The 27,677-nt window shown below is 45.5% G+C and overlaps 1 protein-coding gene across 2 annotated transcripts in view; it reads right to left on the bottom strand.

The window, feature by feature from the left end:
- ARFGAP3 (ARF GTPase activating protein 3) overlaps nt 1–27,677 on the bottom strand; it is an 840,898-nt gene that overhangs the window by 487,157 nt on the left and 326,064 nt on the right. For both annotated transcript variants that reach the window (XM_069628227.1, XM_069628226.1), the window contains exon 6: nt 4,581–4,668. In XM_069628227.1, the coding sequence (XP_069484328.1) occupies nt 4,581–4,668 (88 nt within the window). The remainder of the gene's footprint in view (nt 1–4,580; nt 4,669–27,677) is intronic.

Below are 27,677 nucleotides of genomic sequence, written 5' to 3'. Positions count from 1 at the left end.
ACATTGCATCTTTACCATCTCTGATGATATTTAAAAATGCGTCCCTTTCTTCTCCTTCCTGGAGGCAGTCAGCCGCTGATGAAGCACACTCCCAAAGAGTGTGGCTGAACCTAGCGAGCGTACAAGTCGCATTAATAGATTTTAAAGCCATGCTACAGGCCGAGAAGACTTTCTTAGCCATGGCATCATTTTTTATCATCCCTATCCTGTGGAGCAGTGGGGTATGCAGATGTACTGCCTGATGAAGTTGCAGCCTGGACCACCAGACTCTCTGGAGTAGGGTGTTTAGATAGGTATTCAGGGTCAGAAGCAGATACCCTATATTTCGCTGACAACTTCTTGTTAACCGCAGGGATAACTTCAGGAGTTTCCCAGTTAGTTAAAATCTTTCTCTGTAAGGCAGAGTGAAATGGAACCACAGGATCCTCCTGTGGACCTTTATCCAAAATGTCAGTGAGGTCATCCTGCTGAAAAACAGGTGAAGGTGCAGACCAACCCATGAATTCTATGATTCTTGACATTAGGGTTCTATAAGGGGTTTCAGCATGTTCCCCTGGGTCTAATTTGACAAATTCCACTTCAGGGGAAGTGTCTAAACCACTTACTTCCTTTAATACATCCTGAAGGTCTTTCAACCTTCTTTCCTCAGGGTCAAAAGTCTCTGGTTCAGGTGATGTGGTCCTCTGCAGGTCAAAAGGCCTTTCTTGATCTGAGTCTTCCCTTTCCTCATAAATTGATGTTAAAGGGGGGTGTTCTGAGTGAAAAGGGACAAAACTCATTTCTAAAGCAGAAGGAGCCATCAACACGGACCATGAAAAGGTTGATGTCGTCGACACCGATGTAAAAATCCTCGAAGGTGCCGTCAAAGGCGTCGAGAAAACTGGAAGAGTCCCCGTAGAACTCGAAAGGATTGGAACCCTGCTCGAGGATGTCGACGACGCTCTCGGCGTCGTGTCGGAAGCTCTTGGCCTAACCGTTGGCTGTGGAGTAGCCGTGGTTTTTTCTTTTATCGGCGTCGAGGCCGGTGTCGACTCAATTGACGGATGCGAAGAACCCTTCGATAACGGCATCAATGGCGCCGATCTATGCTTCGAAGGGGCTTTCGACGATGGCCTCGAAGATGCTTTATTTCCTGATGGCTCATGGCGCTTTCGGGTCGACTCTTTTGCCGGGTGCTTCGACTCTCGGCGTGTAGATTTTTTGGGCTTTTCACCCGGGGTATCACCCTCAGCTGACTTCGAGGGGGTCGAGGACGCTTAGCATCTTTTTTCTGAATTCCTCCCACTCAGCCTGAGAGCTGTGTTTTGTGGGGCAATGTACTCTTTCAGGGGAACTAGAAGACGGCGACGAAGGAGATCTTCTACGTCTCTTTTTCGAGTGTCTAGACCTCGATGAGTGGTGGGAGCCACTTCGAGACCTAGACCGAGAATGCTTTCGATGGTGAGGAGACTAATGTCTCGACTTTACCGCAGAAACTTTCGAGGAAGTTAAAACTGACTTACCTCTCTCGAGCTTCCCCTTACGCTCCTTCCAGGCTTTCGCCGTCATGGATAGGCATTCCTCACACTCAATTCCCAGACACCACAAACAGATCCTGTGAGGATCCGTCGACGACATTTTCTTCCCACAATCTCGGCATTTTTTGAAACCAGACCGAGTCGTCGTCGGGTCGGAGGAGGAAGCCATCGAGTACGAGTTGGTTTTCTCGAGGAAAGATGAATATATTTCGACTGACGAACTGAGCAACGGTATTCCGAGGCACACGAAGCGCGGAAAAACGGAACGACGGACGCCGCGCGTGGCCATTTATAGGCATGACGACGTCAGCGTCGATATGGTGGCTGTCGAGGGACACCTACTCGACGGACGTCGACGCACAGCGCCCTCTCCTGGGAAAAAAAATTCCGAGGCCAGCAAGCTGGAGAAACAAATATCATAGATAAGGAATACGTCGGAGGACACAATCCCTTCGAAATAATGGGTTTGGCACCAGCAGGCAGCAGAAAGAAGGCAATATCTGAAATACGAAAGTGAGAGGAAGATGCACTTTGCGGTCATGCTGTAGAGCACGGAAGAGCACGGGAGGCAGGATTCAGCAAGCAACCAGGTGGCGGTGTTACGCTCACCTGGCTCCCACAGAGGCATTGATCGGAACTGGACAGCTGCGGTCTCCACCAATGTGACGCGTAGGGCCGAGATGACGGACTGGACTGGCCCACCTAGCTTCATTTGCTTGGCCCGTAGGAATATTCTTCTGCAAATGGAGAAAGGGAATTAACCACCCGTGGAGTTGAGCGTAAATCCCCCCCACCCCCGCTGTTCTCCCCACAGATCACCTTTGATGTCCCCTCTTATAGTGTCACCTGATGGTTTGAAAAGATGAGCTCTCCATCCTGCATTGAGCGCAGGGGCGCGTTGATAACCAGTTGCTTCACTGGCTCGAAGGAATTGGTGAGTTCCAGAATACTGACTCTGAGATTCCCAGCAAGACGCCGTAAGTATAAAGTTCGTAAGAGTTCAAATGCCTGACTTTCACTCTTGTCCGATTCCTTGCAGGTTTCAGCTTGACCCTAATGAAGAGTTCCTCGTGGCAACCAGTAGTATTCTGGTAAGGATTTGTATTTTCCAACACAGTTCGATAAAATAATGTCAATATGTAACCTGTTGCTTTCTACCTTATTCAGGTGCTGAGAGAAAGTATGAGGTCTTGGGGAATAATACCTCCGGCGGTAAAATCAGGCAAGTCTATTGTGGTGAGGAGGGTTGCCCTTGTTAGTTCCTTTGTTTCACCTTGCTGTCCTTTTGTTTCCCCTTAGGGGCCAGGTTTCGGCGAAGATGCAGTGGAAGCTGCGCCGACCCGTGAAGAGGAATAGTACCCCCGGTGGTAAAATCAGGTAAGTCTATGGGAGGGTAACTAATATTCCTCTGTGTATTCCCTTGGCTCACCTTGCTGTTCTTGTCTTCTCCTTAGGTGCCGGAGTGCGGCGGGAACATACAGGAGGATGCGGTGGAATGTGAAGATGCTGCAAAGGCTGGTGAGTTCAGTGCGGCGCTGCAGCAGGCGAGGCGACGTGCATAAAATAACTTCTTTCTTCCAGCTCGAAGGCGCGATGGATCGGGAGTTCAGGTAAGGATTAGAGGTATTGCTCTTGTTCTAACCTTTTCTCCTTCTTTCTCCCTTTTTCTAGGAGCTCCAAACTCGAGGCGGGCGTGGCAGAAGGCTGGATGCAGACTTGCAGGCACGGTGAGCGTTACGCTGCTGGATGCAGAATAACGCGAAGCGTGTGCTGCTCTTCGGGCGTGGTTTAAATAGCCTCCAAAGTAGTCCCAGGTAAGTATTCCTCTCCAGCCCTGCCTGAGTAATAAATAGTCCCCAAGTAAAGTAGTCCCTTCCAAACATCTTTTGGCTTGGAGCTCTTGCAGCATGGCCTGCATCAGGTAAGTTTGCAGCATGGTCTGCATCAGATAAGTTTTAATCTATGAGCCAGGCAGCCTATGGCGCCAGGACTGACTCTCCATATGAGCCTGGCGCCATAGGCGCCAGGACTGGACCCAAATAGACCCTAGCAGGTGTTGTTGGGCTTGCTTAGGATACCTTGATGCCTGTTTCCGGGGTTGCTGGACGTGGTCTGGGTCCCCGGGGGTAAGCATCATGACAGGCGGTTGTGGTGCAGGAAAAGATGATCCGGGGTGCTTCCCGGTAAAAGTAATCACGTTTTTCAAGGTCTCAAAATGCAAGGGTACAACAAGATTGATCATAGTGCAGCATGGATCAGAGAAAGTTAGAAGCAGTGGCATGGAGTTAGAAGCAGTGGCATGGAGGGGGAGCTCCCTCCAGCTCTGGACAGGGGCCTTTGTGTGGGTCTTGGTGCAGGCTCTCTCGCCTGCTGGCTACCGGTAGGCCAAATACCACGTGCAACAGACCAACCAGGAGCTGTTCTCGGAGGCAGTCTGGTGCCGAGGAAGAGGGCGGCCATGATGAAAAGTAGTTAACAGCGAGACGGCACTGTCCACGCATGTCTCAAGGATGAAATGCAGGCAAAAGTATTACGTTTGCAGCGTGGCGATTTTTAGAAGGCTGCTGTTGCTTTATGAGAGTCACAGTGATGTACCTCCTTATCAATGCACGCTATTGCCCAAATGGGCTTACCTTAAGAGGAGGTGCTCTCAAGATCTCTGGTGTTCAGGCCACGCTGCTGAGTGGAGTGGGTGAGAGGGGGGGGGGGCAAGCGAGAGGGGTAAATGTTAGGAGGAATCGTTTCCCCCTATACTTTTAAGTCTAAAGCTACAACCGCTATGAGTTTGAACAAGAACTTTAAAGCACTTAGCAGTAGAGCCACTACATAACGCCTGCCAATCAAAATAAATATTGCCATACAGGCTCAGTGGTTTATCAAGGATGCCCTCAGCATAATGACCATCTGCACTGAACAATGAGGACGAACGGCAAGCGTGTGTCATTCTGTGCTCTTATTAGACTCTTTCACATCATAGTGACATTAGCATTAAAAAAAAAACAATTAGATCAGTAGGAAGGCACTCATTGCTGGGAAGTCAAACCAATTTGGCTAGAAATGTACCTTCATTTGTGTCTGTGATCATTTCTGTAGTGCCTACCAATGGAACGGGTGTCTGTAACTGTGGGGAATTCCAGTCAGTACTCTGAACCTAGAAAATAAAATAAATGTGCAGAAATCCATCAATTCAATGACCAACTGGTTATGATTTAAATGAACAAATTAATTTATCCCCATTCTGCTTTCTAGTGCTAAGAAGCATCTCACTAGAAAACAATTTGCATTTTAGCTGTGCACCAAACAACAACCACGGATAGAAGTTGGGAGTAAATTAATTGTCTCAATAATAATCAGATGAAAAAAATAAATAAAGTATGGGGTTCGCACTACCCAAAACAAGGAAAAAGCTCAAAGTTAGTCACAGAAAACACAGGGTAAACCAAAACAGAATGAACATCAAACATGTTTTAGTTAAGAGTAATGTAACTGTAGGAATGGGTTTCATAGAATTGCTTGCGTGACAAAGGGAATGGATGAGCTAACATGGCCTTCAGTCCTTCCTGCGAAGGAGCCTTCGAGCCGTGCCTTTCTTACTGATCCAGGGCAGAACCAAACTTGCCTTTATTCTGGCTTTTGTGAAGTTGTTACTTCAGTGGGCTCAACTGGGAGTTAGTCGGGAACACTCTGAAACTAGTTAATTAGGATGTCCTGTTAATCCTAAAATGTGATCGTCCCTCCGGGCACTTAAGTACTTTGTGTGTCTGTTCCAACTAAAATATTCCTTTGTGTCCACAGACTGAGACGAAAGTATGGTTTCAAGAGAGTGAACGGGAAACCATGGACACAGCAAGATGCTAGATCTTAACAAAAGATTAATGGTTGACAACAATTTCATCACAGGCAGTAAAGATTTAATTCTGGCCCTCCCACATTCCGTTGCTCCACTCAAGTCACTGGTAGAACAAACCTCAATTCTTTGCAGATTTTCATTAAGTTATCAAAAGGGAACAAAGACTCTGCACAAGTTACAATCAGATACAGTGACATTGAGAATAATTGCTTTTCCGTGGGGTGTTTGTGTTTAAATCTGTGGCTTACTGAGCCGTATTTAAAAATACAAAACATTGGTCTGGAGCTGCTATTTAGCTGTGTGACCGCACACAGGCGAGAGACGGGAAACTGCCTCAGGCAGCCCCTCTATCAGTCGAGCGTTCCTCGCCTCAAGTATGGTTTGTTCCTGTGGAGCTTGTACCAACTTTTGATTGCGACTCCGTGATCGTGTTGTCGGAACTTGGGCATGTGCACGAAACACGTGGAGAGCCAAAGAAGCATTGCCACAGCTGTTATTTTGGGACAAGTATTTTGAGAGCGTGGCTGTGTGTGTGTGTATATAAGGGGGTAGGGAGGGCCAAAAGGGTTCATGATTTTTGATTTATCAGGTGTTTTGGGGGGTAGCATGTCCCTTGATGGGTCAGTTGTCATGGCTAAAGGAAAAGCTGCCAAGTCTCCACCCAATGATCAAGCAAGGAAAAGAGCAGCCGTGATAACGGATCCGATCGACCAAGCTAATTCCATGATAAATTAAGTATTATCTCTACTGCAAGACATCGAACCTGTACTAAATGAAACCGGTCAGTAAAAAACGTAACGGGCATAAAGGGAACAAACATTTAGCAGCTAATTCTGTTGTAGCAGACCGTATAGATCTTGACGCAATTAGTTTGTCATCCATCCCCCACTTCTAATAATGTTATGGTTAAGCCAGCGTGTAAACAGCGAATTGCCTATGCAGATATCAGGAAACAAGCCCAAAGTACACTTAAGGTGACCAAGGAGCCCCTCCCAGTGCTGGCGGAGATGTGGAGTATTTTACCTGGTTAGGAGATTCCAAAGCCCCTGATCCAAAGAGAAGTGAAGAGGCACACTATATCCCAGTAGAATGTAACATTACTGCACCCTTGATGAAGGCTAGGTAAATGGAAGCCGAACCATTTTACAGCGCACAGAAGGGGCAGTACCATTCCTACACACAATAGGTTTAGCCCATTAGCAAATATGACAGTGGGTGCAGGAAGATGTAAAGGGGATTCTGTGGGCATTTTTGAGCAGTGCACATGTCTTACGCCAACGCAGGTGGTGGTGGGCCAGTGTGAAGGATGTAGACATCTCACATGCGAGTTAGATATGGTGAAAGCCGATTAGAGGTTATCTAAAAGGGGTTAGTACCCTCAATTGAGGAACTCAAGCAGGGTAAGAAGAAAAATGGTCCAACCAGGAAAACCAACATAGGGGGTGACAGAAGCTACAGGTGGGGCTATGCACATTCCTCAAAATAGCTGTAATCTTACAGATCGGATAACCAGTGCAATAAGCACATTTGAGTATAATAATCCTCCTGCTAGGATTATCAGGAACAGAGGAGTATGGTAGGACTGGTGACCGGATGCTCACTTAACGCAGCATGCATGGTGGCAACTTTTATTTGACTAACGTGCCTAGGCTGACCACTCAACTAAGAGAAATGGATGAGTTTGATTAACAAAGTCTGCCTTTGGTTAAGAACAAAGTGGATTCTATGTTTAGAGATGACATTAAAGTACACTTAAAAATCGAATATACTCGTAGCTGGTCTGTTAACCACAGAGGATCTAGCTTTACCCAAGCAGGTCTGGAGGTGGCAATAAGCATGACTCCACCTCTAGTCACAGTAGTGGTTAAAATGGCGGTCCCCAACAGTGAGAAACAGACAGTGGTGCCCATCTGGTTGAATCCAAATAATAGTTCCAACGATGCAAGAACTAAAGTGTGTCCACCTCACGAGGAGAGTAGGCTGGTGTCGGTTAGCCCGCAGATAAGTGCCAGCAGGTCACGAGGGGGCACGTCAAGGACGATCTTTTGTGTCTACTACATCATCAGTTACTGCCGAGCATTTTGCGATAGCCCCTGAGGTTACAGCAGTGGGGTGGGGGGCAAGGGGCTAGCATTGCTAGCACCTTGGTCTAGGCAGTAGTAACTTGGGTAGGGGGACAAATCATTGTTCAGGTGTCCCGATTGACGGGTTGTGCACCAAACACTGCAGCAGCCCATGGTGAGGTTGGGAGCAAGTTAGTTGGCAACTCAGGAGGAGATTGTAACTTGGTGAATAGGGAACGTACAGGGTTGAAGATACTATTGCATCTTGGAACATAGCTGGGATACCAAAGCACCTTGAGGATAAGGGGTGGTTAGAGTTTAAATGAACACAGACAGTTCTCAGTCTCACTGCGCTGAACAGTGCAATAGTGACAGGTGTTCCAAGTAATTCAAAGAAGGAGGGATTTCTCATGAGTCCAATGAGTTTAATAACGAAGGTCATCACCGACTCGTTATCTGAGGCTAAACATAATGCACAACATGATGAACAAAAATAGTACAGCACAACATAAACAGTTTGAATGAAAGTCGCCCATTGTGAAGAAAATCAATAAAAAATTGATAAGGACATTAGTAAGGACATTCAACCAAAAGGACAAACACGTGCAGGTAGGCCAAAAAGAAGAGCAGTTACAGCATATATATTAAGATAAAATCAAATAGCAACAAACGAAAATAATAAAAAATAGATAAATAAGATTGGCACAGTACCATATTAGGAGGGGATTGAATTGAATGGTGAATCCATAGGTTACGGGATGCATGTAAGGAACACGGGTAAAGAAACAAACAAGTTGCAAGGAGTTAGTTATAATGCATCCACGGAACAGCTATAGCAGCGCAGTCAAAGAGGCAAAACCCACCAAAAAAAACGAAATTGGAATCCTAAATAAAAAAGGTACCTGAAAGTTTCAAGAGCTAGCCTAACCAATTAAATATATCGTGGCCAGTGCCAGATGCACTCTCCAAAAAGGGAGAGAAGAAGTTTTTTTTATTTTATATGAAGTGTTTAAATTCGCTGTTCAAGCACAAATGTGAAATTAAGGAACAAGAGTGTGAGATTAAATGACAAATCATACCTCACTGCACCGCAATTGCGGAACTCAGTAAGGGAAATGAAATTCCCTCAGCATCACTTAAACATGGACAAATGAACGTAAAAACTGTGATTGCTAAAATGCAGCTACCCGGAGTGCCAGAGGAAACCCAAAAAGCAAAGGCATGGCGTGCGTGTGCAAATAAGAATGGGCAAAAGCTAAAAATGTACTTTCTCTAAACTTAATTGAGACGTGCTGATGCACTAATTAGAAGTATCATAGCGGCCAGGGGCCGTGAAAGACCGTCTGCAATGCTGCTGAACTGAATGAAATAAAAGTAAGCCCAGACCATAGAGATAGAAACAGGACTGATTAAATACACAAGGTATTTTAGAACATGGCCGGTTAGGGCAGGAAAGAAAACCGCCATATTGGAATGATGGAAATGAAATGAATACCTCAAAAGTGAATTTGCCCCAAAAAGTAAGGAGCTTACCAAACGCTGCAAAAAGGCAGAGATTAACCTGTTCTGAATTTAAAAATTTGCAGGGCTGGAATTCCACAAAAATGTATATAAAGTGCATTGCCAGAAATGCAAATACCCACTGGCCAATCACTGGCAAAAACTGCATCAATTAGACAGTAAGGATGACATTCGATTTGTGGGCCTTTGCAAAGTGTCATTGCCGCCTAGAGGGGGCAATCTCACGCTCAAATTACACCAATTAGAAGCAAGACTCATCTGGAAATATCGTACTGTGTTTAGAGGTCTAAATTCAGACCATGAATTTGCAACCTTTTTGTGAAAACCTACTGTTCTCTTCTTTATTTTACACAGGTATCATGTTTTCCCTCCACTTTTTTTTGTGGACATGAGTACTTTATTTACACCCAAGTGGTCATTTATAATCGTGTGGGGTCTAGTGATCCCTCTACAATGACTGTTTGCAGTCCTGTTACCTCACATTTTTCTATAGCAGCGCATTCGCAGATGCACAATTTATTTAACATCTTTCCCCAATTTGGTTCCTACTAGCATGCTCTAGTAGTCGCAATTCTCTGCGCTTTAATCCCCTTCATCTATATGAACCCATTTTTCCTTTTGGTTATTCAGCTCAACAGCAATTGGTGCACAAGGCGCAAATTTAATTTCGTTCTCATGCCTTACTAGTATATATTTATCTTGGCGCCCTCTGGGGCTCCATTTTTGGCGATTAGTACATTTTTTGCTGTGCAATGCACTTTATATACATTTTTGTGGAATTCCAGCCCTGCTAATTTTTAAATTCAGAACAGGTTAATCTCTGCCTATTTGCGGCATTTGGTAAAATCCTTACTTTTTGGGGCAAATTCACTCCTGAGGTATTCATTTCATTTCCATCATTCCAATATGGCGGTTTTCTTTCCTGACCAATCGGCCATGTTCTAAAATACCTTGTGTATTTAAATAGTCCTGTTTCTATCTATGGTCTGGGCTTACTTTCATTTCATTCAGTTCAGCAGCATTGCACAGGTAAAACAGCTTTTCACGCCCCCCTCGCCGCTATGATACTTCTAATTAGTGCATCAGCACGTCTCAATTAAGTTTAGAGAAAGTCAATTTTTAGCTTTTGCCCATTCTTATTTGTGCACGCATACCATGCCTTTGCGTTTTGTGTTTCCTCTGGCACTCCGGGTAGCTGCATTTTAGCAATCACAGTTGTGACGTTAATTTGTCCATCTTTAAGTGATGCTGAGGGAGTTTCTTTTCCCTTACAGAGTTCCGCAATTGCAAAGCAGTGAGGTATGATTTGTCATTTAATCTCGCACTCTTGTTCTTCCTTAATTTCACATTTGTGCTTGAACAGCGTATTTAAACACTTCATATAAAATAAAAATCTTTTCTTCCCTCATCCTTTTTAGCGAGTGCATCTGGCACTGGCCACGATATATTTAATTGGTTAGGCTAGCTCTTGAAACTTTGAGGTACCTTTTATTTATGATTCCAATTTTGGTTTTTTTGGCGGCTTTTGCCTCTGACTGCGCTGCTATAGCTGTTCCGTGGATGCATTATAACCAACTCCTTGCAACTTGTTTGTTTCTTTACCCATGTTTCTTACATGCATCCCGTAACCTATGGACTCTCTATTCAATTCAATCCCCTCCTAATATGGTACTGTGCCAATCTTATTTATCTATTTTTTTATTATTTTCGTTTATTGCCATTTGATTTTAGCTTTTTATATATGCTGTAACTGCGGTTCTTTTTGGCCTACCTGCACTTGTGTTTGCCCTTTTGGTTGAATGTCCTTTACTAATGTCCTTTCCAATTTTTTATTGATTTTTTTCACAATAGACGACTTTCATTCAAACTGTTTATGTTGTGCTGTACTATTTTTGTTCATCATCATGTTGTGCATTATGTTTAGCCTCAGATGAAGAGTCAGTGATGACTCGAAACACGTGTCAGGCTACTTTGTTATTAAACTCATTGAACTCATGAGAAATCCCTCCTTCTTTGAATTACTTGGAACACCTGTCACTATTGCACTTTTCAGCACAGTGAGACTGAGAACTGTCTGTGCTCATTTAGGTTCTTAACTGTGGGTGGCATCTGGCAGTGCTCCCACACCCCTCAGCCACCTGCAGCTTTAGTGCTTCCCTAATTTCTTCAGTGTACAAGCGCTGTGGACTTTGACTTGTTCTGCCAAACCTTGTGGTTAGAGTTTATTCGGACCTACACAATCATAAGTCTCCAGGAGAGATGGGCAATGACAGCCTCCAATGTACAGAGGTATGCTCTCTTCGCAATTGCTGCAGTACAAGGCAGGTGCGGGAGCACTAGTGGGTGTTCAATCACCTGGGTAAGTGCCAGCGCCTTTTCATTAATTAGGTTCATGATACAGGCTCAAAAGATTTCTTGGAGCTTCACGAGGTGTGTGGATGGTGCTAAAGTATTATTGCTCAATATGTATAACCCTCAGGTGAAACTGGGTGGGGTTAGATTGTTTTCCCTTCGAGAGGAAAGGGTAACTGCTTGGAGGGAGGGAGGCCTAACCGTGGAAAAAAGAAAATCAGTGATGGGGGACCTTAATGTCCAGTTCAAGCCTTTAGAGGTCATGGCTAGTCTTTCTGAGAAAGAGGCCCAAGCTCTGGGGTATAATTGATTTTGTAGCTGAATGTCCCAAAAGCAACTATAAAAATGCAGATAAAGTAACAAGTTTGATCAGGTCTGCAGGACGGAGGGCCTGCAATGGCAGGTTTGTAGGTGGCTCCCCTGCCAAGAAAACATTTAACCCCCACAATAGATGGAGTTTGATTTATTATATATTGGTGAATATGGAGATGTGGGCCCACTTGAATAATTTTATGGTAATCAAAAGGCCACAATGGGATCACCATAAAATAACTCATCGTGCACGGTGCCCTATTGGGCATGATAGCAGACATCCAGCTAAATTCTGTAGCCCCCATTGATATAAGTGGTGGGGCGAGGCGAGCATCCCAGAGTTAACAAGAGTCAATCATTTTGAGATTTAGATCATGAAACGAGAAATGTTTCCAGTATGTTGGCGACCAGTAGTGTGGTGAGAGATGCCGCCCCACTGGAGGATTAAGTGTACGCTGCATTTCCAAAAAAACTGGTATGGCACCGGTACCAGGATATGGTCCCCATAGATTTGTATTCATCAGAACCCAGGGTATGGGCTCCTTATTTAATTAAATGATTTAATGCAATTCTGGCAGAAAATAGTGTACCAGCTTCTTGGACGCAGACAGTGATAAATAAGTTAAAGAAAGGTATAGAGAGCTTCCCAGCAACTGCACATCCATCTCCCTACTCGATGCAGGGGGCAGGAAGTTTGCCAGATTTTTTTTACTCCGCTTTGAGTTTAAGAAAAATGACAAGCTGCGTAATAGAACATTAGAACCCCCAGTTAGAACAGGAACACATAAAAAAAATGTCATTTATTCTACCCGCCCTAGCCTCCCTGTTCCTAAACCCCACACCCCCCCTCCCATGTCACCTTAAAGAAACGTCTCTCATGTCCACCTAAACTTGGTTACACTTCTTGAGACTGCATTCATCTCTTGGACAGGTGTCACTTCCAGTCTGTGTATGGTAACCTCAGTGTTAAGAAGGTCGAGGTGTCTTGCCTTCACTCCTCCCCTGAAAGATGGGGCAGTCAGTCGTTCCACCTATCAGGTGCATTTCTCCCAAAATTCAAACCATTCTATTTCAACAGACCCAGGGTCACCATGTATCACCGCCATTATGCGTTGCTTGGTTTACAGTCTTTATAACGAAAATTATATCTAGACATGCACGTATAACGAAACCTTTATAACAAAATATAACTAAAATGTATGCAGGGGTGGGGTAAAGTGATACATCTAGTGGGGAAACGGTTGGGGTGGGTTTTTAGGGTTAGGAAACAGGGTATTGAGGGGACTCCCCCACAAAAAAATAAATGTTATGTTTTTTCGTTGTAAACTTTTCGGTATAAGTGCATTCTACATAAAATGTGTTATAAAGACGTGTAACTGCATTCCATCAGGTATAAGTACCGAGCCATGTTGATCCATTCTTTCTTTCCAGGAGGGAGCTCTCTTTTCCAGTTTGCACCAGTGTGCGCCAAAGAAGCCCTCCCCGCCAAAAGCAGGCTATGTACCATTTTTGGCAACCTTATGTATTCCCCCCTCTTGCTCTTGTAAACCAAACAGTATCAACATTGGTATCTTCCCCCTCGGGATCCCATCCAGGTCCCTAATCCAACTAAGGACCCCACCCTAATAGGATGACCACCTTGCATCCCCACCACATATGCCAGTAGTCGGCCCTCGATCCACACTCGTGCCAAAACAAGGGACTCCCGCTTTGGAACATTCTGGAAAGCCTTACAGGGTTGTACTGCCATTGGTGCAACAATTTAATGGAATGTAGTTTATACTGACAGGAAATTGATGTCTGTGGTGGATGTTCCATCTCCAGATCTCCCACCCATCGCGGTCTCAACCTGTACGAGGGTCCCCTTTTCGTCTCAACTAGGGCCCTGTATAAGGCCCCAATCAACCCTTTGGAACCAGATTTAGCGTCTAGGATCGTCTCCAAGGGTCCATGTTACCTCGATTTTCCCTTTCCAAGCCTCTCTTGTCAACACCTCCTTCAATTGTAAGTACAAGAAGACAGAGCGTGCCCAGTATAAGTACCTCTTCCAACTCAAGTATCGTGATGAACCTGCCATTCCTCCACAATTGACCAATCATTTCGAGAGCCGCCTCGCACCAACCCTGGAACCTCTCCGGATTTGGAATGGCATCCCTGACCCACGGCACCCAGAGATGACTCAGTGGAGCGGGCCACGTTGTAACACCCCACAGTCCAGCTCCTTGTTGCGGAATGCTCCAAATAGTACCCGGAATGGGAGGACTCCTTATCCTCAGCAGTAGCTTCGACCTAGGCACCCACAACCATTCCCCAACAGTCGCCAGCCGTGTGGTAGTCATCAAGGCCCACCCATTGAAAGTCTTCCCGCCATCTGGGATGTGGAATCAGAATCCTAAGCAGAGTAGCTTTATAGTACAATTGTATGTCCGGGAGACACCACCCCCTCAGTCCTTCGAGAGACTCAGAGCAAAGTTGGAGGCCCTTGGTTTCTTCCCCCATCAGAGACTTTGCAAGAGATTGCCCTTAGTTATTTTAAAGTAGGAGTCAGGGATCTGTATTGGGAACATCTGAAATAGGTAAAGAATCTTGGGGAGTATTACCATTTTAATCGCGTTCAACCTACCCATCCATTAGACGGTCAGCTTGTTCCATTTCACTAGGTCTTTCTCAAGTCCAATCATCGAAGGGGGGATTTGGGGGAGGGGATTTGACTCAGCGACCCTTTAGCTCTCTAGTGACTAATGCCCAGGTACCTCAGCGTCCCAATACTGACCCTCATATCAAGGACAGATTTGCCCGTGATTATTCTGAATGCTGCCATACGGCCGTATTCTTCAATCTCAGGTACCACAGCCAGCAGAGTGGGTTTTACCACATGGCGTACAATCCCAATTTGTAAGTCTTCCCACCCACAACACACCCTCTAACTGCGGGTCCTGTCTCAGCCTTTGCGCCAAAGGTTCTAGCGAGAGCACAAAAACAGTAGGGGGAAGCGAACAACCCTGCCTTGTCCCGCTCCCCAAGTTAAATCACCTCGAGTATTACCCAATAACTGCACATAGGCCCTAGGGGAGGAGTACATCGCCATGATGCCACTGAGAAATCTCTTGCCCAGCCCTATTTTGGTAAAGACCGCCTCTAGGAAATTCCATTCCACCCTGTCGAAGGCCTTCTCAGCATCCACGTAGAGGAGAGTGGGGGTCACCCTGCATGCCTTGAGCTTCGTTGATCAAGTGGAGTGTCTTTCTCATAGCGTCCGCACCCTGTTGCCCAGCTACAAACACCACCTGGACAAGGAGTGAAATCGGGTGATATGAGCAGCAGTATTCTAGGGTCCTTCCCCTCCTTAGGTATCGCCGTGATGAGGGCCTGAGCAAATGAATCCGGTGCTCTTCCAGTTTCCATAATATCAAAGAATAGTGTCAAGAAGAGGAGCAGGGCCAACACAAAGGTTTTATAAAAACCTGGGGAGAAACAATTGTCTCCCGATGCCTTCCCAAGCTGCAGGAGTTCTTAATTTCCTCAAAGGTAATTTGGGCACCCATGGCCCTTGATTCGACAGTGACTGTAGAGAGGCCCCTTTGAGATATTAATTTGCCTCCCCATTGACTGCCCCCCCCCTACACTTCCATATAGGTCCTCATAGAAGGAGGCAAATGCCTCTTGGATCTCTTCCACTGTACTCTCAATGGTCCCTTCCCTCCACCTCCGTGACCCACCTCTGCCCATTATCCCCGTAACCTCGCAACCAGGAGAGCATCTGCCTTGTCACCTTTCTCATAGAATTTCTGTAGATTACAGATTATCTTCCCCTCAATTAAATTCAGCTCCTCTCTCAGGCCCCTCACCTCCAGAATACAGTCCTCCCGATTAGTTGGAGGACTGTGCGGGCCTTTCCAGGGCTCCAATTTTGTCCCAAGTCCTTTCTCTACCAGTGTACGTTACCTCTTCTTTCAGGCCCCCTCCCTAATCAACAAACCCCTCCATGTGGTCTTTGTTGCGTCCCATACGGTCCCCTTCCCCCACCTCCCCAGTGTTGTTGATGACAAAGTATCTCTTGATGTTATTCTCAAATTCTTCTTTGAAGACCGGATCCTTCCACAGAGTCTCGTTACACCTCCATTTGGGGTTTCTAGGGCACAGCCCTCCCCAGTTAAAGTCTACGGTCACCATTTCGGGGTTCAACCATGAAACCGGGTGAATCCCCGATTCCCCAGCCATGTCCCATAAGTCCCTGGATACATACCGGTAGTCTATTCTCGTGAGAGTGCCGTGTGGAGCAGAATAAAAAGTGAATCCTCTCTCCTATGGGTGGAAGTACAGCCATATGTCCCTCTGCCTGTACATTCCCATAGCCGTTCCCAGCTCATCCTCTCCTCGTTTAGGAGTATCCCGTTCCCCTTCATGTCTGACCTGTCTGTCCAGACTCCCATCCATCCAAATGTTGAAATCACCTCCAAGGATAAGATGCCCCTAGCCCTCGCTCACCACTTTGTCTACAGGTCTTTGCATGAATCTTTTCTAACCCTGTTTTGGAGCATATATCGTTGCAAAGCTGAACCTTATTCTCTTGATCAGGCCGAAGATCAACACAGCTCTCCCTTTCGCCTCAGACCATACCTTTGTCACTTCCATCCGGAGCCCTTTCAGGAGCAGAATCCCAACCCCTGACTTTCTGGATATTCCTGACCGCCAATATTAGCCTCCAATAAGGCCACAAGGGATCCTCTGTTCGTCCCCTCTCCGATATCTGGTTGCCTGGAGGGCTAGGACATCAATCCCAGTCCTTCTAAATTCCCTGGCAACCAGGGACCTCTTGGTGTGGGAGATGAGCCCCTTAACATTCAGTGTGCATAAACGCAGACTGTCACCCCTCATGACCCGATCCCTCTCAGCCACGACCAATTCCCACGCCCAAATTGCATCTCAGTACAAACAAGGGCCCCCACAGAACAAAGAGCACAATTCCACAAGTGAACAGAAGAAGAGCCAATGTGTATAATCTAAAAACCCTCAGCACCCCTTCCCCTCCCTTCCTCTTCCCCTGGCCCACCCATCCCTCCTCCCCTTTCCCTCTCAGTTACCATTATTAGGTTAGTCTGAACCACCAAACAATCCCGAAACCCAGGCCTCCCTCTAGGTGCCTCGAACTTGGGTGCCCCCACCCTAGCCCATAAACTTCAAAAAAACCTGTTGCAAAACTAACATCCTAAAACATTTCTTAAATCCCCTGACCAAACCTTAAAGTACACTTACTCCCCTCCTAGTACGAACTGTGACCACCCCTCAGATGATCGCCATCGGTCCAGACCATAAGCAAACTTTTCCTAGGCCGCTTTCGTGCCACCTCTGGGAGTGCACTCAAGATGTATTGGGGCAGAGGCGGTGTGTTCAGCTTTATGAATTTAATTTCCTTGAGACCGGAATTCTTCTCTTTGGTCCCTTAATGCACCACCCTCCATCTCCGATCTCTCCGTGAGGACCCGGGGCCAGTTCCCCCTCCATGAGTAATTTCCCTCGTCACTTTATGTAGGTCTTCCTCCGTCACAAGCCTCTGTGTCTGCCCCTTGAGCTTGAAGGAAATCGAGACCGGGAATCCCCATCTGTAACGCACCCCTTTCCAGTTCCAACACTGTCGGGGGTAGACACATCCTTCTCTTCGTGAGTGTCAGAAGATGGGTCCTGAAAGATGGCAATTCTTGCCGTGGCCAGCAGCACCGGCCCAGATCTTGAGCCTACTGGTTAGTTGTTGAAGAGTGCCAAAACTGATCTCGGGCCTCCAGATGGACCACTGTCTCTCTGGACCCTCTCGATTTTTGTTTCGATCAATCGTGTCGTCTTCGAAGAGGTGCTTAGTAATCTCTCATCACTCTCCTGAGGTCTCTTTCCACCTCATCGTCCTCTTCTGGCACGCCACTGGAGGTTGTTTCTCCTCTCGGGATTCTCAAAATGGTCAATTTTTAACACCATCTCAGCTTGCTTTCTCTCCAGTTCGCTCAGCCTTAAATCTATTTGGGTCTACAAAGTATCCAGGGAGGATTGGTTGTGTTCCACATCTTGCAGCCTCTCTTCCATTTCATCAAGTCTGACGTTGATCTTGTCAACTTTGCCTCCAATATCGGCCCTCAAACCCATAATTTCCTCCATTAGCGAGGCAATGTTCCCCTTTGTCGCCATTGAGTCCTCGCTTCCAGACGCCATCGCTCTCCCTTTGATGTTGTCCACAATTTCAGTCCTGCTCAGCTATGCAAATTCAGCTAGCCGGGACCGGACTCCATGTACTGTGGGGCCTGGGAAGGCAGACACACGCCAGAGTACGGGGGCCACACACCTCCGGTCCAGCCCTCGACCAGAGTCCCAGGGCATCCGGGGTTTCAATAAGTCTCACTATGCCTCCCCCAGTCTCCCGTGTCCAGATCTGGTGCAACGGGCACACGCCCCAGTCCTGGGAGCACACATGTCACACTCTGCTCTTCAAGGAGGACTTGATGTTGGGCCCAGGCTCGGGCCACCCCCACAGCAGGACGACCAGAGTTATTTTGCCTCACCGGTGCCTTTTCCACACCACCACTGTAACACAAAAGTCAGATGGGCCCTGAGGCCAGGGCCGGCAAAGCAGGCACACGTCCCAGGTCTGCCCCTCTCTCCCCCCTGCAGCCCCTTCTTGGCCCTTGGAGTCTTCCCCTCACCTGGCGCAGCCCGGGCTCGTCCCTCACAGGCAAGGCTTCATCACTTAGAGATGCCGGAGACCTCAGCTTCTAGTCTCCACAGTGCAGGGAGGCTCAGTCGCACACAGACTGCGCTGGCCGTGCGGGCAACCCAGGCCACCCCCGGATGTTTTGCCCTGACGCTCCTGAATGGGGCTGGGCCTCTTTGTTGCCACTGACGGTCCTGTGTGTCTGGGTGTGCACACAGGCCTCCCTCTCACGTTCAGTCACCTCCGGTCCCAGGGGGTTGGGGGCTCTGGGCGGCCCACCTCCAAGCCAGGTCAGCAGGATTGGAAGCCCTCCGGTGTATCCGCACTCAGGGCCTTCTCCCATCACGTTTGGCTTTGCGCGGCCCTGAGGGTAGAGCTGGTTCTCCTCTTCACCGGCACCAATTTCTATCGGACCTCAGGCAAAAAGAAGCTCCCGGGTTCAGACGTCTGCCGCAGTAGTCAAATCCACACCGTTGGGGCAAGTTCATTTTATGGTTGCCTGGGTGATGAAGGAGCGCAGTTAGTCAACTTTCATCCGCTCGCCCCCTGTTGGCCTCCTGCCAGAGGAGTTTTAATTAATCTGGAAACTGATGCAAGACGCAGGGGTGATAAATCTCAAGCAGGTGGGTTTCCCGAAGCATACAAAGTATGGTAGATCATCAGAGTTTAAGATTATGCCTAATTTGTGACAAACACGCCACCATCAGGAACATGTGTGTCTACGCAGAGTTTATAGTTCTTAAAACTGCGATTAACAGGGTCCTACGAGAAAGGCTTTGGCATATGCTGGATGAACTGGGTATCCCCTCAGCTTTATTGAGGGCTATCCAGATCCTTTGTTCAGGAAAAGGAGCTGCAATTAGACAGTGTAGATAAGCGATCGACCCCCAAAGTGAATAGTGAAATGAGTGTACGGCAGGGATACATATTGGCCCCTACGTTATTTTGCATCTTTATAAATGGGACCATTGAAAGGTTGTCGAGTACCCAGACAGACGCCCCAACCCTGGCAACTGATAAAGTGCCAATTGTATTATTTGCAGATGATGCAGTCCTGCTTTCCCTTACACCAATAGGCCTCAGCTCCCAACTAAAGATCTTTGAAAGTTTCTGTGATGTGAATCATTTATACATTAATACTGAAAAAAAACAAAATCAATGTTATTTAGGAAATGTAAGTCGAAGAAGAATTCACTTACAAAGTTAAAATGCAAAGAAGGCCCTATAGTCATACGATTGCTTGTGCTTCAGGGTGGACTGCACCTGGGGGATCAAATGGAGCGTGCTGCATTGACTTTGATAAGATATAGTGGTGCAATTTCCAGGTTTGCAATGCAGCATGGCAGTGGTCCAGTGATCGTCTCCCTCAAAACCGACAAAGGTGAAGCGAGGCAAGCAGGTCCTTATGGTTCTGAGTTTTTGGGGGTGAATAACATGGGGAGGCTCCCTATTGTGGAACAAAAGTTCTTGAAGAGTGTACTGGGGCTACCATACAACGCACCTAACTTACCTAAATTCCTGGAAACAAATTTGCCTAGAATTGGATATATTTGTACTTTTAAGCCAGTGCTTTATTGGGCACTTGTCTGGGCTAACCCCAGGCTGCTCAAGTATAGGGAAGCAATCAGGGATCTCATGACCCAAGAAGGTTTGCTCTGGCCCTGGTTTTCAGGGGAGATGGGAGGGTGAAGAACTTCAGGCCATTGGGCGGCAAGACCTCTGGTTTAACCCTGAAAGTATTGTTCGCAATCACAAATTAAAGCGGCTTCTGCTTCAAAATGGAAAGCGGATTCTACAGCCCAGATTACTCAATCGAGTGCAGCCAAGGGTCCTTTGGCAACGCATTGTGTGGGGAACTATTTACTCCAAGCATGGAGAAGGACTAAAGCACTTTCCTGCCTGGTGCTGTAATAGCCACGCACAACAAGAAATGCTGTCTTTTAATAAAGTGAGCCCTGGGTGATAAAAGAATTTGTAATCTGATTAATGAACCTTGGGCCCGAAATGTTACCAGTTATTGCCACAGATTCACATCCCTTTTGTTGGGAAAGGTCTTGCATTTTGCACAAGGAAGGTTCCGACTGGCAATCTAGTTATAATATTGTACTGGTGGGCATTATATATAGCCAATTGCATCCCCTATGATCAATATCATGATCATAGGGATGCAATTGGCTATATTCAATAAATGATACCTTGAATTGTTTCCATGTAAAGTCCTAAGGAGGGCATATCTGCGATTTAGATTGAATCTATATGAAACTAAAGAAGCCCAAATCTACAACAGGAAATGGCAAAACGAAGATACAACATGCCGTCTCTGTCGAATAGAGTCAGAATCACTAAAACATTTGATACTTTATTGCAGCGAACTTATGGAATTAAGAACAAAATACCTGGCAACGGAAAGAAAATTAGTCTCCACGTATAGTGAGGAAGAATGGTGGGGAAGGCTACACTGCAGTAACAACAAAAAACTGGCGGTGGCACTCACATTGTTCTTGAAACAAATAGAAATCATGTGGGGAAAAATGGAGGAACAAACACAGACATAATTCACATACGAAAGAACCCCGAGTAAGGACTCTCCAAGAGACTGCGGCGTAGATCAAATGTTTGATAAACGAGACATTGAGAAATGAGGATGAGGTATTATAGATAGAGGAATTTTAAGGGAAAAAGTTGAGCCTCGGACAGAGCTGAGGAGGCAATTGGACATTGTATATTCTATAATGTATAAGTTTTGATATAAAAAGATTTTCTAAAGTTTGTATAAACTAAATGAAAATAAAGAAAAAAAAAATGAATAAATGATATTTATCTCTGCACATGTTTATAATTTTTTTTTAATGAATTATCTGGGAATTTTAAAGCATCTTGTTATTAAATTGTATCGTGATTGTATTGTGTATGCATTGTATTGGCTTGTAATGCTTTTATGGCCAAATAAAGCTAATGGAGTATGGGCCATGCAGGAGTACCTTCCTCTGGGCAGATCTGCTCAAAATGTTAAACCACAGAGTGTGAAGCACATAAACATGTAATTCTAGCATCCAATGCATGCAGAAGCAAATGGGCGACAACTCAGGAAAGTAAGTGAGCGCTAAGATATATATTTTACATTCATGCTGTAACGTTTGCATTTTAACAGTGGGCACACAAGGCAGGAAATGAAGCGCAAAGAACTAGGTCACAGGACAAGCCCAAGGGTTACAAAGTAGGCGATGCACGTAAGCAGATATTTGGATCATGGCCGATACAGATGAGGTACACAGAAAAGTGCTATGGAAGAGCCAATGCGTTAAGATGCCTGGAATCACTAGACTCCACAGAAGAAACTTTAGTAACAACTCCCTCAATCATCAAAAAAAAAGAAAATGGGTTGCAATGACTGGATACATACTCCACGATAAAGCCAAATATAAACCATCAATCAATTGCAAGGCTGATGCAAGATCATTGAATAAACTTTCTGCATACCTATACAGATTTCCATGGCTAAAGGCGAGAGATTTGTTTTTACGAATAAGACTGAACCTCTTACCAACAAGAAACGTTTTTAGTCAATGGAAACAGTTAAATGGGGGATGATTTCCTGACGATTCTGCACCAATATTCAGCAAAAGGGAACTCTCCACCACATACTGATGGAATGGGAAGGGTTATCAACTATCAAAGATAAATATCGTGAGGAGGATAGCCAATTAAGATGCCAGACATTAAACCCAGATCAACTATGGGATTTACTGATTTTGGGCAAGCAGAAAACCTTTATTTTTAAAATACTGCAATTCTGGACAGAGATATCTACATTAAAGAACGTTGGGCTCTAATTGGACAATGAGTTGGCATCGTACATAAGTGCACATTTGTGCATCTAATTCTTTTACTGCTATTTTCCTTTTTCAAACAGGAATTAATGATGATGTAAAAGGTTTGAAATAAACCATTGTACTAAAAGAAATTCAAGTATTGTGTATGCATTGTATTGTATTGTATTGTCTTGTAATGCTTCTATGGCCTGATGTGGCCAAAATAAAGCTAATTGAGTATGCGCCATGTAGGAGTACCTTCCCTGGGAAGATCTGCTCAAAATGTAAAACCATACAGTGTGAAGCAAATAAACATGTAATTCTAGCATCCAATGCATGCAGAAGCCAATAGGCAACAACTCAGGAAAGCTAGTGAGCGCTAAAATGTACATTTTACATTCTAACAGTGGGCACACTAGGCAGGAAATGAAGAACAAAGAACTAGGTTACAGGACAAGCCAAAGGGTTACAAAGTAGGCGATGCACGTAAGCGGGTATTTGGATCATGGCTGATACAGATGGGGCCAGAGAAAACTGCTTGGGATAGCAAGAAGACCCAAAAGGAGTCACACATGGAAGTGGAATGTGCTTGAAGTAGGAGGGAACTGCCTATATGTGATGAGTTTAAAACATTTGCGGGTAAACAGTTTAAGAGGAAAGAAATCAAGCGTTGGTTAGGGGATCTAATTGGGGTGGCTCTTAGCAGGTGGTCAGATAAGCAGTGACTGATGTACAGAAAGAAGCTGCAGCAATGTCACGTTTGTCAAAATAAAAGATAAAATGTAAAGCAAGATAGTGTGACAGTGGCCTGATGGGATGTAGAAGAGATACAAATAATGGATAATTGTTAGTAAATAAGAAGAAAAAGGGGAGGCTGCCAGTAGAGCAGGTGAGGAGATAGAGACCCTGAAGCAAGAGCTGAATAAAAGAAAGGAAGAGAGAAGGGTGCAGTGCACACAACCATCATTTTGCAGTAATATCCATGGTTACTTATTGGGTTTCCGTATAGGAAGCCCAATGCAAAATAAAGTCAAGTTCTAATTATTAATTGAACAAATATTCCCTGCTCACCCGACTCCTACTAAGCCCCACCCAACTACCAATATCCTTTGCTCGCTACGCTACTCCCAACCACTAGTGCCTCTACCACTACTACCCCACTCTACTTCTCCAACTTCTACGACTCGCACTCCTCACGCAAACACTCCATAGACTCCATCCTTCACAATAGCCTCTGCACTGAAATGCACTGGTCTCTCGGATGTCGTCTCCTCCTGTCCTCGCCCAACTAACCCACACCTACACACTCACACAGGATTGGCCACTTACCTTAACCAATAGCTTAACTGGCTCCAGGGGGTGTTACAGGGGATGTCCAAGGCAGATCTTAAAAAGGCTGTTAACATGGACCTTGCTGGGATCCCGGGACGCTGCCCAAATCCCTGGTGGTTTAGCGGGTACTGGCCTCATGGGGCCTTCATTCCTTAATAAAATATCCCTGGTGAGTTAGTGGTGGCGATCCGGCTCCTTTCGTGGGCTCCAGCTGACTGTCAGCTGGAGCCGCGTTGCCTGCCGGTGTTGTCCTTTTGCGCAGCACCGAGGGTGCACGCTTGCCCATCCCATAAACCAATACCTCTCTGAAGACTTGTTTAAAATAACACTTGCAGGCACAATGTTTGGTGTTACTGCTTGATAAATATAACTCAAAAGGTATCCCACAAGGATGTGCTTTTGGGCAGGAGAAGCAGACGTGTGTGGGAATGACCGTAGGGATTAGAATGGCATGGGTTGGCAAATAAACAACATCTACAAACTTTGTTTACCTTCTCATATCCCATCTCCTAGTTGTACTCCAATTAAATAGTTTCTTCTAATAGGGGTAGAGCCACCTAAAAGCTAATGGCCCATGCAAAGATCCAAAATGGCAAATTTCTCCTCATTGGGGTGCATATAGAGAATTTCTCCCCAGAACTTTCAGGATCTGCTCGAGGGCAAAGTGACATTCCAATCCCCATTGCTTCAGAATCGTGGGACACAGTTGCCACTTTTGCCCCATATACTCTGTGCCAATGCTGGTGTAGACAGCTCCAGTGATGTTAATAGCTGCCATAAGCCAAAGGTTTAGTTAATAAAGTCAAAAACATGCACTTAAACTGTGCTGAGCTCTCAGGTTTCTCCAAGCTATTTTATTTATTTTATTTAATTGTTTTTTTCTAACGCTCCTAATACCATACCAGAATTTGGTTTCTAAGCGCGGATCTGGGATTCGAAACTCTGTTGCTCTGCGTGGTCTTGCTTCCAAGACCAGCGCGTTGTCCCTGTGTTATCCTCTGTTCACTAAGTATCTGTGAGAAAGTATCCAGTCCTGTGTTTGCATGGAATTCTGTGACTTTGTTCCCTAAAATCCAAATTGGAAAAAATAAACATCCCAGGATCCTAAGGGGGAAGGACTGGATGACCTTCTCGCCAAGGCCTAGGGAAACATGAGAGCGCTGTTTGTCAGTTGTATTGCAGACTGTACGGGAATAAATCATCTGTTCACAGTGCTCAGAGGTCACTCATTTAGTAATATGATTTCCCACAATGATCGGGGTTAGGCCATGCCAAACTGTTTTACTATGATCAGTTTAGGGCCATATGTCAGGTGATGTTATTTCCTGTGATGTCATCACATCAGAGGAGACAATGTCATTTCCTACGATTTCATCATTATGTTAATTACTATTGTGAAACTTAAAAGATCCTGCATCTTTTTGGTCACAGAACATTGGCAAGTATGGTCAAATGGTGCAGAACAGTGTATAAGAATGGGGCACAGGAAGGCAGAGTATAGACAAATCAGAAGGGGAAAGTAAAAAACGAAATCAAAGGATCCCTATTGACAGGGGAATTATTGTTTCTTCACCTTCTGATGTAACCAACAATACATCTGATCCTGCAAATCAGCAATAATGAAAATAATCTAGCATATCTGGATCCAGAGGATTGTTTCCCACTGGAATCGTTCAATGGTGAGCAAATAACAGTTACAGAAGATGCATCAGATATCTATCCATCTACTCAGTCTCCAAAGCAGGATGCAAGAAGTGTTCAAGAGCAGGAAGAAACCGAATTTCAGATTGCTATGGCACACCCTGAGCCAAGTCTATATGTAGGGGCACAAAAAAAGGGGGGAGGGGAGTGCACTGCCAGTTTCAAAAACACTGATAAGCGCCCAAGTTGCTCTTGCAGGCAATGGACATAAGGAAGCAAAACATAGAAACATATCCAAGAAGATAAGGAAGGCCTCCTTCCAGATGACGCTATGTCTTGGCAAGATGAATGGTAGGACTGAAGGTAGGACTGAGGAAGGTTAGACCCTCAAACTCAATAGTTCTCATTTCCTGTGTGCACTGGAAATTGTTCAAGACTGTTACTATGCACCCCTTAATATTCATGGCCAATGCCAGGCCTTTGCCTTAGTGGACACAGGAGCCAAGCGACTATTAGGACCAAAACTATTTCGAATCATATAAGGAGAAGGATAATCATCTGAAAATGCAGCAAGTAGAAGATCCAGCGCGAGTCCTGTCCTTGCCATTCTATTATGTTAGTTACCTGAAGGGGAAGAGACGCACTGAAATATAAAAAATGCTATTTCAATGTACTGCTAGTAATGATTTTAAAATAATGAATTGGAAGTTGAACAATTTGGCCTAGGTGTTGATTTCTTCTTGTTTTACAGCACTAAGAATTTGAATTCATTACATTTTCTTTTTCTACTTGCATAATTTCTTCTCGCTGCTTGCTCTGCCAAAGGCACATTTATTAAGGACTCAGGGTGATCAGAACTACACAGCCAGTCAGTCTGTTTGGTGCCCCCGCTGGGAGTCAGTAAACACGACTTTAAAGACTTGCATCAGTCCAAGTCCCGTCCTTGCCATTGTGTTATGTTACCTTACTGTTTAGGACTGTTAAGGTGGGTTCAGGGCAGGATACGCTGTCTGACCAAGTGGTACTGCTGATGCAGCTTTAACTCCCATCCGATCTCAACGCAAGATATTTTTCTCCACTCCTGGTTGGAGGCTTGGCAATACTGGACCTTGGAGAGCTTCACCAGAGCCCCAGGAGAGCACACCATGAAGTTGAGAGAGCCTGAAGAAGCAAGAAATATGAGAGAGGTGGCCAAAGGTGGGGACACTATTAAAGGTGAGCGTTGTTCTTAGAAGAGCAAAGAAGGTGCCCTGAGGGGCTAAGAAGGTGAAAACACTTGAGAGAGGAGGGTGTAAAATTAAGGAGGGGGCTGTGGGTCAGAGGAAATAAGAACTTTGTAATTGTAGTTCACTGGGCTTGGATGGTCTGGACTGCAGCTTTAAGAACCAAGTCTGCCATATTGCAGCTCACAAGTGCCCCTTTCCCTTTATGCCTCCAACATAGGGAGTAGTTGATTCTTTGGGATGTGTTGGTCTAGCTCAGGTCCCTCTCTTTTGATTGATTCAGGAGAGGTTTACACACCCATGTGATGAGTGCAGAGGATTTGGTTCCTGAGGAGCTTGCTCTGGCCACCAGACCCTACAGAGTCCAGAAGCTATGGTTAGTATGTTTTTCGCTCCACTCTCTAGACCCCCAGAAGGGAAAGGGGATTTGGATACAATACATTCGGGCACAATGTTCTGCTGGATTTAAGATATATGTCGAGGAAAAGAAAACAAGAGACTAATCATACCTTTCCTTCAGTGTGACCATTTCTCTCAATACTCTCTCGCATTCCCTGTGTCTCCCATTCATACAGGATATGCCTCCTTAAGAGGCCAAGAGGCTTAAATATTTGCTGGTCCTTTCTCCAGCGAACTTTCATAACGGTTCCAGGAAGGTTACATACATTCCTATTGTATTTTCCTAACTATTTCTATTCCTTTTACTCACTTAATCACTGTATTTACAATTCCTTTGCTTAAGTGAAGGCTCCAGTCGAGTCTACTTTAAATCTCGCTTTCTTCCTTATTGGCGATTGCTACTACAAACGTAACATTCAATATTTTCAACATATTCCTTGTCGAAGTGTTCATAAACTAGTGCTTGATGTTTTCCCTAGACTTGGGACTTTCTTTTGTATACATTAATTAGCCTTTATTCAAATGTAAAGGTTTCTATTCTTATTCTCTGTTTCTTTAATTCTGATGATCTTCGGTTCCCCCTCAGTCCTGGTAAGTTTGGGGAATAGTACTTTGGGGGGGGGGGGGCGGTGGGGGTTATTCTGCTGCTGCTTCTGGATGCAAACTGGCAGGCAAATTCCTCCGGTCCTGCACAGCAGGGTTCTGCGGTGCACAGCCTGTCTCTCACCCTCTCATTAGGCTGCTGCTGTGACCAAGAAATGCATCGCTGAAGTACTACCTCGTTTGGTTGGTATATCCGGGAAACTGATGTTCTGTTTTTCTCTTCTCCGCTCTCATCCTCCAGCTTGCAGTATCGCAACGCCTAGAAAACACTGGCAAGCGTTTGTACTTTGAGGCAAGGCTGAAGATGAGTGTCTGCAAACTTGCATGTTGGCACCAGTGTTGAGAACAGAAACTG

The sequence above is a fragment of the Ambystoma mexicanum genome, chromosome 12 (assembly GCF_040938575.1).
Source record: "Ambystoma mexicanum isolate Mex_15411 chromosome 12, UKY_AmexF1_1, whole genome shotgun sequence".
Lineage (NCBI taxonomy): Eukaryota > Metazoa > Chordata > Amphibia > Caudata > Ambystomatidae > Ambystoma > Ambystoma mexicanum.
Note: the sequence above shows the minus strand (reverse complement) of the source record. Positions and strands in the feature narration are given on the sequence as shown.